Source organism: Cnephaeus nilssonii, assembly GCF_951640355.1.
Source record: "Cnephaeus nilssonii genome assembly, chromosome: 11".
Classification (NCBI taxonomy): Eukaryota; Metazoa; Chordata; class Mammalia; order Chiroptera; family Vespertilionidae; genus Cnephaeus; species Cnephaeus nilssonii.
Genome location: NC_137082.1, coordinates 81,546,500 through 81,560,115, shown reverse-complemented (window position 1 = coordinate 81,560,115; position 13,616 = coordinate 81,546,500). Strand labels below are relative to the sequence as shown.

The 13,616-nt window shown below is 40.6% G+C and overlaps 1 protein-coding gene across 2 annotated transcripts in view; it reads left to right on the top strand.

The window, feature by feature from the left end:
* EPG5 (ectopic P-granules 5 autophagy tethering factor) overlaps positions 1–13,616 on the top strand; it is an 84,723-nt gene that overhangs the window by 9,335 nt on the left and 61,772 nt on the right. For both annotated transcript variants that reach the window (XM_079783423.1, XM_079783422.1), the window contains exons 4-12: positions 344–480; positions 1,715–1,822; positions 2,933–3,006; positions 4,863–4,968; positions 5,795–5,909; positions 6,339–6,489; positions 9,739–9,894; positions 10,739–10,896; positions 12,462–12,616. In XM_079783423.1, the coding sequence (XP_079639549.1) occupies positions 344–480; positions 1,715–1,822; positions 2,933–3,006; positions 4,863–4,968; positions 5,795–5,909; positions 6,339–6,489; positions 9,739–9,894; positions 10,739–10,896; positions 12,462–12,616 (1,160 nt within the window). The remainder of the gene's footprint in view (positions 1–343; positions 481–1,714; positions 1,823–2,932; positions 3,007–4,862; positions 4,969–5,794; positions 5,910–6,338; positions 6,490–9,738; positions 9,895–10,738; positions 10,897–12,461; positions 12,617–13,616) is intronic.

Sequence of the window (13,616 nt, the reverse complement as noted above, 5' to 3'; positions counted from 1 at the left end):
GCTCGCAACCCAGGAATGTGCCCTTGGCCGGAATCGAACCTGGGACCCTTTAGTCTGATGCTCTATCCACTGAGCCAAACCGGCTAGGGCTGCTGCTTTTAAAATAAAAAATAAATTTTAATGAAGTTAATTTTTCTCTTGCTTTGAAATACTTCACAAAGTTAAATACTTTTTTGGTTTACATATTTACTAGAAATTCAAATATTTTTGATGCAGCTTTTCTTGGATTTTTATCTAAAGTAAATATTTTAAAGAGTACTTTTTAAAAGTGAAGATAATAAATATCCCCTCCCCCCAAATACCATTTATATGGGATTCATTTAATTCTCTCTTTAATTTATAGCTTCTAAACAGGTAGAGAGCATTCCCTCTGATCTGTGTCAACTGAAGGAGTGCATTAGTGTCTTATTCATGTTCACCAGGAGAGTTAATGAAGATACTCAGTTCCGTGATGATATTCTTCTCTGGCTGCAAAAATTGGTAAAGCAATAGAAATAGATACAATAGTTTTTCCTTTATTTCCCTGATAACTTAATTATTTCTTCTTTCATTATAGTTTTTCTCCAACAGTTTCTTCAGCTAATTCATTTAATTTATTAGTGACATTGTCTTTCATCATGACACATGGAATTAAGTTATATTTATCTACTGCATTGTTAAACACAGTGTTTTTTTATATCTGGAAGTATAATATATTAGGATCATTTAAAGTAAAAAATATATATTAAAATATATATTAAGAATATATATTAAAAAGTGCTTTTCTCTCTGATAAACTTTATGTTAAATGATTTCTAGCTTCAACTTAGGAAGAAATAGAAATGTGTGAAGCCTATTACATTTAAGACTAGAGTCATATTTATAATATAGGTATCTGAACTAAAAATTTTCTATATTTTTTATTATTTTATGTTTAATCTTGCACTTAGTCATACTTTAAAATTTTTTAAGGGGAAAAAGAAAGATGTTCGAAAAAATGTAGCAAAGATGTTAGGTGTGTTATAGGGAAGGTTATTTGCTTATTGGTTATATTTCTTTTTTGTTTGTTTGTTTGTTTGTTTCTTGGTTATATTTCTTAATGGGATGCCTTGGGTGCTTTATTTTTTTGGAGTTCATACTAAAGTTCTTAAATATGGATGAGGTTCCAAATATACTTTTTTGTATTTGAGAAACTATTATAAACTGAGAATAGATTAAACTACTTGACTTCTGTCTATTCACAGATGGCCAGGAATGTTAGTGATTTGTAATTTGCCAGATGTACAATTTTTGCAGAGAAACGACGGAAGATATTTTTATCCTAAGTACTCATAGCTTCATAGGCCTCTGCGTGCCTTCATGGTAGAAACTCAACCAGTGAATAGTATATCTTAGGTCTGGTTCCTCTTTTGAAAGATCACATGTATATAAACATCAGATAAGTGATTTCACTAGACCAGTGGTCGGCAAACCGCGGCTCACGAGCCACATGCGGCTCTTTCGCCCCTTGAGTGTGGCTCTTCCACAAAATACCACGGCCTGGGCGAGTCTATTTTGAAGAAGTGGCATTAGAAGAAGTTTAAGTTTAAAAAATTTGGCTCTCAAAAGAAATTTCAATCGTTGTACTGTTGATATTTGGCTCTGTTGACTAATGAGTTTGCTGAACACTGCACTAGACAACTAGATACAGTCTTCTTTTTTTAAATCATGAAACTATATGTCCTTTGTTGTTCAGGTATCAGTGTTGCAAAGAGTTGGCTGTCTTGGAGATCATCTCTTCCTTCTAAACCATATTCTTCGATGCCCAGCTGGTGTTAGTAAATGGGCTGTTCCTTTCATTCAGGTTTGATGAATATTCTTCTGGTTTTGAGCGATATGGGAGGGAGATTTTGTTAAACATTTTTTCTAAAGAAATTGCTTTTAAAGAAGGCTAGTTAAAAAATATTGATATTTCAGAGAAAATTCTTAAAATACATCCAGAATATATTTATAGGAGTTTTTTTATGCTAGAAGTTCTTAGGCCACCCGTAATTGATGAAATGAAGTAGAACTGCAAAAGTTCACTTGTAGTCTGGCTTGGTAGGTTCCGTGGTATTTAATTCTGTAAAATTTCTGTGTGGGAAGGCTCTGTCCGACTTTTTTCTGTAATGCTCAACACAGCTTCCTAAATTAATCCACTTCACACCACAGTTGGTACAGGTGAAGCAGAAACTACCAGCATCTCAAAGTTTATTAATACTGGCATATGTCCAGGTCTGTGTGATCAACTCTCATATAATTAACTTAGGCGTGGGTTCTATGGTTTATAGACTTTCCTCTGCTGCTTGCCTTTGGGTTGTTTTATTACTAGTAGGAATCACTCAGATGAGTAGAAGCCAAGTGTATGCCAAGTTCAACCTCTTGACCATTACCTTTCCTTTAGGATTTCTAGTGGCAAGAAGTTTGCATTTTTTAAAAAGTAATTTTTATTTATTGATTTTAGAGAGAGAGGAAGAGGGAGAGAGAGAGAAACATTGATCTGTTGTTTCACTTATTTATGCATTCATTGGTTGCTTCTTGTATATGCAATGACCAGGGATCAAACCTGCAACCTGGCGTATTGGGATGACAGTCTAATCAACTGAGCTATCCAGCCAGGGCGATGTTTGAATTTTTTTTAGGTAGAAGGAGGATTTTTAAATTTTGTTTATCTTTGGATTAAAATAGCAGTATTGTCCTTTGACCCATATTGTTCAGGTAATTGATGTAAACTGCTCAGCTACCTCTGCTCTTTAAGTACATCTGCATCAGTCCTGCCAGGTAACCGTGAGCTGTGTTCTCACTCTTGTGGGTTAGGTGCCAGTTCCATCTTTGCTATCTTAACAGCTCTCTTTCTTAAATTCCTGTGAACTAAGATTATGGATACTTGCCTTGTTGGTTTTCTACAGTATGCTTTTTCCTTTTCTGATTTCAGATCAAAGTTTTGGATAACCCCTCAGGGGTCTTTCATTTTATGCAGTCCCTTGCCCTGCTAATGTCTCCTGTCAAGTAAGTGTGGACGATCTTTTTGAAGTGGAAATTGAAATGCTCTTTCTGTCAAAGGATTGGCTTCCCCTAAATTGTCCATATCCAAAGAACTAGCAAGGGCTGTGTCAGCATTCCAGAATTTAACATTGCAGACCTTCTTCGGGTTTGATGCCCTTTGTCCCAGAGTGACCCCATTAACACTTTTTGGTCTCCCTTTTGGTGGGTTTGCCTCTCCTGTCTTATATGTCATTGTGAAAGATACTGTGGGGAGAGACAAAAAGATGACCTGTTTCTTAGAAGAACAGCTTTCGTGAAAGAGGAAATAAACCCCACAGAGATTTAAGTGCTGAATTGTGAAGCCATGATTGGCGAAATGAGAATAAAGAGAGTAGAGTGGAGTTGTCAGGGTCAGAGTGGAGGAGTTGGGTTGGAAGAATGGAATGGAGTCCAGTAGGAGAGAAGGAGTAGAGGGCATTGTAGTGAGGAGAACAGTGAGCAGTGGCCCAAAGTGCAGGTGAGGATAGCTGTGCCGGGACAGGTAGGAGGACAGCATGGCTGGGATGGTAACAGAGATGAATAGGCTGAGTTGGATTAGAAAAGGCCTTGACATTAAGACAAAGGGATCTAGATTTGATATGGTCTGGCCTTTGTGGCAATTGAGGGTTCTTTGAACAAGGATAAAAGTTGTATTTAAGGAAGTTTACCCTCAACTGGAGGCAGAAGGTAGGCAGCTGAATTACAGTTATGGACGTCTGGCTCTCCTGGCCCTGGACCCAACCCAGCATCAAGAGGACAGACACATCCTTAACTGGGAGAAGGCAGAGTCTGTGTCTAGGTAACCTTGAACAGTGTTACCACCACTGGATCTCAGTGTTAGAAAGCTTGTGTGCCTCCAGGCCCGAGTTGGGGTAATAGTAGTGGGAACGGGAAAGAGGGGAACCTAAAGTCATCTCCCTGGGGAAGGATGAGGTAGCTGATACAAGAAAATCTGGGAAAGGAGTGCTTCAGATATAACTCCATAGACTTCTGAGTTCTAGTGATAGAGAGGGTATTGGCAGCCCTAACAGGCAGTAGAGACAGAAGGGAGGGCTCTTTTGTAAGGAGGAAAATTGGAGGTCGTTGAGGCATATATACAATTGGATATACAAGTGACAGATACCAGTGGACATTCGGAGCTTCGGGACTGGAGCTTCTTGAGTTGAAAGGCAGCTCTAGAGCTACAGAGCTGGAGATCATAGAAGAAACTTCCTGGTTAAGGGTTAGGCCAGAGAGGAAGGAACAGAGGACTCAGAACCGGGTTGTGGTCTCAGAGAAGAAACTTCTCTGGCTGCACCTAGTCACCAATCCAGCCAACACCATGTGAAAATCTGGCTGGCAGGAATTCTTCCTGATTCCTCTTTCACTTCTTAGATACAAGGTACATGTGATTTGTCTTAAAAATGCTTTTGCATTTAGATGTATTTGTGTGTGTGTGTGCGCACGCGCGCGAGCTTTAAACAAGCTTCTGCATTACCTGCGGATTATCCTTTTTTATTCAATTAAAGCATGATTTTTTAAAGTCATCTCTCAGGCAGCACTCTGTAAGCCTGGTTAGAGTTAAGGTACTGCAGCAGTCCATGTGTATTGAGGTCCTACTGTGTGCAGGACTGGTATTTGTTTAACCGCTTTTATGTAATTACTCTCATCATTTGTGATCTCTGCACTGAAATTAGTGAGATTTTGGTCTCCTTGAGTTTTAGTCATTTCTTGTTTACTAATTTAAGCCATTTGAAGATTGGGTCAATGTCTGACGCTTCTTCAGCGTCGGTAAGTGATCCAGAATGCACGCGTGTGGGCTGTCTGTGTTTGTGATTGGAGTGATGTCACTTGTCCTTTAGAAATCGAGCAGAGTTCCTGTGTCACATGAAGCCCAGTGAGGGGAAGCCATCCACCTCGGGGCCTGCATCTGGGTCGTGGACACTAGTAGATGAAGGAGGAGAAGAGGTAACTCGTCATGTCTGCATTATTTTGATTAATCATTTTTGAGCTCTTCTTATGTGCCAAGTATTGTTCTAAGCACTTTCCACATATTATCTCACTTAATTCTCCCAACAACCTCATGAGGCAGGTGCTGTTGTGGTCCCATATTACAGATGAGGAAACTGAAGTGCAGGGGGGTGGAAGAATTAGTTCCAAATCATACAGTTATTAAGGGGCGGAGCCTCTAGGGCCTGTGCTATGCTGACACTTTAGAATACATCCCTATTGAGCTGGGAGAATAGAACCTGGAAATATTTACAGATATAAACTTTATGTTAGGATTGTATTTTTTGTAGAAACAATTTTCTGAGCTTGAGATCTCACCTACAGATTATGTGAGGCTGTGTCATAAAGAACTGGAGCTTACCAGAGTTCTGCCTTGCCTCTTACAAACTTACTGAGTTCTTCTCATTTGAAAGTAGAAGATGGTTTTCTATTTTTGATGAGACTTTAATGATCAAAATCCATTTTTTCAAGATAACCCTCATTGATTTTTCTTTCTACTATACACAGGGTTAGTGGATCTGTAAAGAATTTTTTTTCCCGATTAGTTATTACTGAATGGACATGACCCAGATACACGTAAATTGTACTCACAATTTCAGGGGATTTACATCCCATCCATAGAACTGATGCCATAAATCTCTGTCCTGGAAAAGAATTTGATGAAGGCTCATGAGAATACCACACACGTACCATTGAGACCTGTGATAATTTAGCTTCTGTAACTCTAGGCCCTGGTGTGATCTGATCAAATCAGTGGACATGCTTTTTGCATCTTTTCCTTTAGGATGAAGACCCTGAGACTGGTTGGATTCTCCTTAATGAAGATGACTTGGTTATCCTTTTCTCACAGTTTCCATTTCATGAACTCTTTCAACATCTTCTTGGGTTTAAGGCAAAAGGTAGACTAATTCTTTGGTCATATGTAAAATGTGGTAGTGCCAAGTTCAAACACAGGAACTCAGCATCAAATCTTACCCTCATGCAGGCTCCTGATTCAGGTTCCCCTGTGCCCTGCCAGGCTCTACAGAGGCGATTGCATCATACCTTGATGAGGCTTCCTTCCTTTCTCTTGTGCTTGTAATTCCCTACCTAGTGTTTAACTGCAAAAAGGGCGACTAGCGCACACATTGCCCAGCTTAAATAAATTGTTTTAACTTCATACCTTGTTTCAAGTTTCCCATTTCACATTGACACAGGAGCCAGAGAAATGGGAATTGTAATTCTCCTGTTGGCTTTGTTTCCTTATTGAGGTATCTATACCTGTATCTTTCAGTGTTTCTCCATAGTAATTACAATTTTTTTTTCTTTTCTCTGATTCTAACTTCCAGGTGATTATTTACCTGAAACAACAAGACCTCAAGAGATGATGAAAATTTTTGCTTTTGCCAACTCACTAGTGGAACTGCTGGCTGTGGGGTTAGAAACCTTTAATAGAGCACGCTATAGGCAGTTTGTGAAGCGGATTGGTTATATGATCAGGTAATACTGCTGTTGCTACGTCTTGTCTATTTGCTTTGGTTAGACGCAGATACTGCATAATTTGGATTATGGACATTGTTGTGTATACTTCAGGTCTTATTTACCATAAAAGTAAGAATTGGGTTTTTTTCAGATGGAAATTATATAAAGGCTTCCAGTCAGAATATGTAGTTAATTGTCTCAAATTTAACTGTGCTTGATAATTGATCCTGGAGTCAAGATTCTCAAAGCAGCTGCTGGGTTGAACTTAGCCAGAGAAACTGAATTTGGTCAAGGAAAATACAGGCTCTTTCCCCTTCCCTTGCTCTCTATTTTCTTCTCTCTCCTAGCTTCTGCCTGGGGATTGTCACTTAGCTATGGGAAATCAGCAATAGCTCTTTTGTGTCATTGTTTTCATTTTCTTTTTTATTTATTCTTATCCTCATTCCTGTTAAATATCATTTAAAGAAAATTGTAAAGACTTCAGCAGTGGCTACTCTTTTGATCTGGGAAAGCATATGATTTATTTGAGTGAAAATTTGGTTTATGTTTTTATTATCAAGCAAGAAGAAATTTTTGAGAATAAGTACTACTTTTCATAGATTTAATTTTATATATTTTCTACATCATCAACTTTTCTATCTGGGTCATTTCCTACAGCATATAAATATGCTTTTATTTCTTCCAACCTTCCCCTCCCCCCCCCAAAACCCTCAAAAAACTTCAAAACTTTCCCTCCCCTCATTTATTTCTAAAACAACATTGATTTTAGTTCATTTGTTTTAGATGTGTTATGTATTCATCAATCCATCAGCTTTATATAGCCAGCTAAATGATTATAGGATGTCCTGCAAAGATCAGGGGTCACTTTTAAGGTCTAGAGAAAACCTTCAGTAGAAGGTTTGGAAATGAGATGGTGGGAGGAGGGAGAGTTGACTTGGAGAGTAATTTCTTAAAAGCTAAAAGCTTACTTACTTATTATCAGAAGTCCTACTATATCTTTTCTGATTCTGTTCGGTAAATCAGATAAAATTCGCCCTTGGGCTCACACACATGCTGTAGGGATTGAGTGCTTACCATGTGCCAGGACTATGCCTTCTCATTTTATTCTTGTAATAACTCTATAAGAAAGACATTGTTATTATTGTTTTAAGATCAGTATTCTGTCTTTATATTATTTCTATGTAAATGTTTATAGCTGATTACTATAGCATATTATGTTTATTCTTTGTTTTGTTTTCCATCTGCTTTCTTTTGTTTATCACAGATTCTTCTCATACCTTCCATTGTAGAAGGTCATCTATTAGACCCAGTTTTTCCCACCATTCTCGTTGGAACTCTCCACAATCAGGCTTTTCCCCAGCCAACACTACCCAAGAATGAACTTGGTGTTAGCAGCACTAGTGAACTTTGTGCTACTAACCCAGTGGCCATTTCTAAGTCTTCATTCTGCTTTTACATCTCTCACAAAGTTCACTAGCGGCCTTTCTCATAGTTGATCACTTTCTCTTTAAAACATTTTCTTTGCTTGGCTTCCAGGATACCACATTCTCCTGGTTTCTCCTCCATTTCAAGGGCTCTTCGTTTTCTGCCTCCTTGGTTTTTTCTTTCTCACCTCCCAAACTTCTTGTTGGAGGGCCTCAGGGCTCAGTCCCTGGACCTCTTTTCTTTTTTCAGACTTGCTGCTTAGGATTGCATCCATTCTGATGTCTTTAAATATCATCTAAATACGGTTATAGTTCTCATAATTATGTTTTCACCCGGTACCTCTGTCATATGCTTGTATATCTAGCTGCCAACTCAGCACCTCCACTTAGATGACTCTTGAACATCGTAATTTAAACTTTCCAAAGCAAACTCACTCTTCCCACCTTCCAAACCACTCCTCCCACAGCCTTCCCAGTTTCACTCAGTTTGGGCCCAAGCAATTTTATTCTTTTGGTTGCTTGGGCCAGAACACCCGGTGTCATTCCTGACTTTTCTCTCTTACACCCACATCCCATCTAATAGCCAATTCTATCATCTCTACCTTCAAAACATCATTTACTTTTTAATCAAATCTAAGATGCCACCAATTCTGAAGATGTATTTTGTGTGCCACTAAGAAAGAAAAAATGCTGCCAAGTTACGGCATTTTTGGCCACCAGTTTTAATGTACATTCCAGTAGCAGAGATTAAAGTGTAAAAGATGGGCATCGTTTTGAATCAACAAAACAGGCTGTTTCCAGAATCCAGCGTCTCACCACCTTCACGGCTACCACCCGAGTTCATTCTTAGTTTTTTCTCCCTGATTATCACAGTGGCCTCTTTACTTACCTTCCTGCTTTTGCCCTTCCTCCCCCATCACCCGCCCCCAGCTTATTCTCACGGCAGCCAGTGTCCTCTTTAAATGGTGAGTCAGCTCATGTCACTCCTCTGCTCAAGTCTTTACTGCTCCCAATCTCTCATTCAGAGTAAAAGCCAGTCTTCACAGTGGCCCATAGGACCCTTCAGGCTCTGGTTTCTTGTCACTTTTCTGATTTCCTCTCCAGCCAGTTCCCCTCTCACTCACTTTGCTTGATTTTATTTTTTTGTTAATCCTCATCATGGAAATTCTTCCATGACTTTTCAGAGAGTGAAAGGGAGGGAGGGATGGGGGAGAGAGAGAAAGAGAGAAACATCGATGTGAGAGGGACTGGTTGCTGATGGGGCAGGGAGAGAACCTGCAACCCAGGTACATGCCCTTGACCGGGAGTCAAACCCCTGACACCTTGGTGCTCCAGCTGATATTCTAATCACTGAACTCCACAGGCCAGGGCTCACTCACTTGGCTTTAGCACACTGGCTGCCTTGCTGTTTCTCCAACATACTGAACACACCTAATGGCCTTCACACTGGTTGTTTCTTCTCCCTGATGCTCTTCCTTTAGATATCCCTGTGACTTCTTCCTGTCTTTACGCTCACGCCCCCCCCTCTTCAGTGAGACCTTTCCTGCTCCCAGCCTACTCCCCTTCCATCAACTCCAGAGAAACTTGATTCTCCTCTCCTACTTATTTTTCTCAATGTCACTTACAGCCATGTGACAGACTATATATTTTACTTTATTTTGTTTATTGTCTGTTTCCCCTACACTAAATGTAAGCTCCGTGAGTGTAGGGGTTCCCTCCCCGCATTGAGTTCCCTTCAGAACATAGAAGATAGTAGGTGTTCAGTAATGCTTCAGATAGAATGAAAGCTGCCAGCAGTGAGGACATTAATGAAGAGTGTTGTCTTGTCCTTCCTCATGCTCAGGATGACTCTTGGTTATGTGAGTGACCATTGGGCACAGTATGTGAGCCACAACCAGGGCGTGGGGTTGGCCCTGGAGCCCTACTCCATGGAGAAACTACAGGTTGAATTTGATGAGCTGTTTTTGAGAGCTGTCCTCCATGTGCTGAAAGCCAAAAGGTAAGAAGTATGATGAGAAGTGTTGAGAAATGGCTCCCGGGCTAGTGAGAGAGATTGACATGAAAGTATTGACAGAAGTAGATTCCTTGTAACGTCTCAGTGAGTTCCCTCTAGTCCTTATCTTGGGAAAATTCATGGGCTTTAGTTTCCTTATCTCTAGTGCCGACTGAAATGATATCGCTTTCAGGTTTCTCTTAGTCTTAAAATAACTGGATTCTGAGATCTAGTTTTGACGCCCCGGAACTTGGGGTAGCTTTGAGCAGGGGGTGACCTCTACTTCACACCCACCTGGTGCCCGCAGTGAGGCAGAGTAGGTGCTCAGTGCATGGGACAGATGATTTTCTGACTTCCTTGTTCAAGTCGTGAGGAGTCAGTGGAGGGTTTCTGACTCCCCCCTCACCCACTACCCGTGAACCTGCACGCTTGCTCAGGCACACGCCTCCACACCTCTGCAGCCAGTAAGTCACTCAGCTCTTAAAAGAATCTTTGGTTCAAAATCCAGTTCTGCCCTTATTACCATCCTCTCTGTGCCTTAGTAGCCTCCTGTGTGAATTGGGGATAATATCAATAGCAGTGCTTGCCTTGGTTTTAGTGAGGATGGAACGAGGTGATATAAGCACGAAGCAGTGGTTACAACAGTGCCTGGCACAGACTGAGTCCTTTGTGCGGATTTCCTGTGACTGATCTAGCCTCAGGGTGTTGATGACCGAGACATGTCAGAAACATTACTGTAGTATGATTTAAGAATTTTTTTCCTGTCAGAGCTGAAGGTTTGTCTGCTTTCTCAGTGTGGTGAGGTTGACTGATAATATAAAATGCTTCCTGCTCTTTTTGAAACACGCAGACTTGGCATTTGGCTGTTTATGTCGGAAATGCCTTTTGGAACACTGTCGGTCCAGATGCTCTGGAAACTCTTCTACCTCATGCACCAGGCGGAGAGCGGGACCCTGGAGACTCTCTGCACCGCCCTCCCACCCATGGAGTGTAAGAAGCAGCTCCAAGGTATTAACCGCCCCCCCCCCCCCCCCCCCCCCCGCAACAGGCATCCTCTTTTCCCACCTGTGCGCCTGTCCTCTGCATTGCTTTCTTCTATTCACTCTTAGAAGGTCTAGGGAATGTTTTACTTTGCGTATTTGGGTGATAATTTTGAAATTCGAGAGACTGCTTTGTGGTTTTTGACTTATTAGAATATAGTTCCAGATTTCATTATTCTAGAAATGCTCTGGATAGTAATTTCTATGGTAAACCCAATTCGTGGATGGGAAATGAAAATGGGGTTGGTAAATGCTCCATGGAGTTATTTTTTTTTTTAGTTATTATTATTTTATTGATTTCAGAGAAGGGAGAGGGAGAGAGAGATAGAAATATCAATGATGACAGAGAATCATTGATTGGCTGCCACCTGCACGCCACCTGCTGGGGATCGAGCCCGCAACCCGGGCATGTGGCTTTGACAGGAATTGAACCTGGGACCCTTCAGTCCGCAGGCTGACGCTCTATCCACTGAGCCAAACCGGTTAGGGCCCCATGGAGTTATTTTGAAGATACAGGAAATTTGATGTACTACCTTCGATATCTCAAATGTGTGAGCATATGAAAAGCACTGTTGGCTTGTTGCCTTCTTACTGTGGAAAGGTCTGTCAGGGGAATGTGTTTTCTAAACAGACTCTATTTTTCTTCATTCTATGCAACTTGCCTTTGCAGCATTTAGTTTTCTGTCATGCATTGCAAAGCTATTGACTAATACTGCCCCCTATTGGCAAAATGTAATGCTGCTTACATGGCATCCTCTGAGAAATAGGCAAAACTTATACAGGGTGTGGCAAAAGTAGGTTTATAGTTGTGAGTATGTGAAAGTTTTTATTTTATTAATTATTGTATTATTTTCCATATGAACAGCTGTAAGCCTACTTTTACCCCACCCTGTATACTGTGTGTCACATTCATCAGTATTTCAGTCATTGTTATATCATTTTCATTTATAATCAAATCTCTTTAGTTTGGAATGCCACGCTTGTCTGAGTAGTTCGTCAGTCTTAGTGGTTTTCATTAGCAGGGTTGCCATTCATTTGCCTGGCAATTTTCAAGTAGCTTCAAGTTTGCCTTTGAAGATGTCTCACCTAGTGACAGTACTAGTGCTTTGCAGTTGACAAAGCACTTTACCAGTGACATGTCATTTAATCTTAAATAAACTTTGGAAGCAGATGAGGAAACTGAGGCTTGAAGATGTTAAATGTCAACTCTGAGGCTACATTATAGTAGTTAGAGTAGGAAATTTATCTGGCCAAGCCTTCTTCTTGGTGCCTGTAGAAATCCATTCTGGAACAAAGAAAGAGAGTTTTTGTCTTGTTTTAGCAGGAAAGAAATGAAAGTTTAACCACATGTGTTCCTCCTGTATAAACAGGAGAGACGCAGGCACACGGAGTAACTTTAAGAAAGAACTTTTGTATCTTTACATATTTCTGAATGTCTTTTAAATTTTATATCTCCTTTCTCTCTGGAAGAGTAATTAAAGTGATATATATTTATTCTTTCCCCATTTTAATTTTTTTTATTTGAACTTGCAGACCCAGAACATTTTGTGAACTTTGAGAAGTGTCTTTCTTCTATGAATAGCTCAGAAGAGATTTGCCTTCTGACTACATTTGCTCAGATGGCTCAGGCCCGGAGAGCCGATGTGGATGAAGACTTCGTAAAAATTATTGTTCTGGAGATATACGAGGTTAGAATATTAAGTTTTAGAAGTCAGCTAAAAAATATTTTCTTTTAGATTATCCCCTCATTGATTTTTTTGGAATTGCTTTAAAAAGTAAAAGTGGCTGTTGTGTACTGTCTGCTCTCATGGGAGCTGGTAATCAAAGGAACATCATCCTATATAATAAAAGCCTAATATGCTAAGTGTCCGGTTGTTTGGTCATACGTTAAGCCAATCAAAGCATAATATGCTAATGATATGCTAAGGCTGCTCAGCCGCTTGCTATGACGTGCACTAACCACGAGGAGGCAGTCAGCCAGTCAACGAGTTGCTATGATGTGCACTTACCACCAGGGGGCAGACACTCTGACCAGTAGGTTAGCTTGTTGCTGGGGTCTAGCCAATGAGCACGCCCTGGAGCCCTCCCATGGTTCCTTCCCAGCTGGCCAACCTCCTGCATCCCTCCCCAGCCCCAATTGTGCACCGGTGGGGTCCCTTGGCCTAGCCTGTGCCCTCTCGCAATCCGGGACCCCTCAGGGGATGTTGGAGACCCAGTTTCGGCCCGATCCTGCAGGCCAAGCCGAGGGACCTCATTGGTGCACAAATTTGTGCACTGGGCATCTAGTTTTACTATAAGGAGAGTGTTGAAAATATGAATCATCCCCATTCCATTTCCCCCTATTATTTTTTGACACTTGATGTATGTGTTTTGATAAAGAATAGACAGTCTGACACAGCCTGATACTCATAGTTTTTTTTTTCTTTTTAAAATATTTTTTATTGATTTCAGAGAGGAAGAGAGAATTGGGGAAAGAGAGAAATATCAGTGATGAGAGAGAATCATTGATTGGCTGCCTCCTATATGCCCCACACCAGGAATCGAGCCTGCAAACTGATGTGCCCTGACGGGGAATTGAACCGCAAATTCCTGATTCATAGGTTGACGCTCAACCACTGAGCCACACCAAACTAGGCGATACTCATAGTTTCTATACTGTCTGTTGTCTCCACCTTCCCTCTCCGTCCC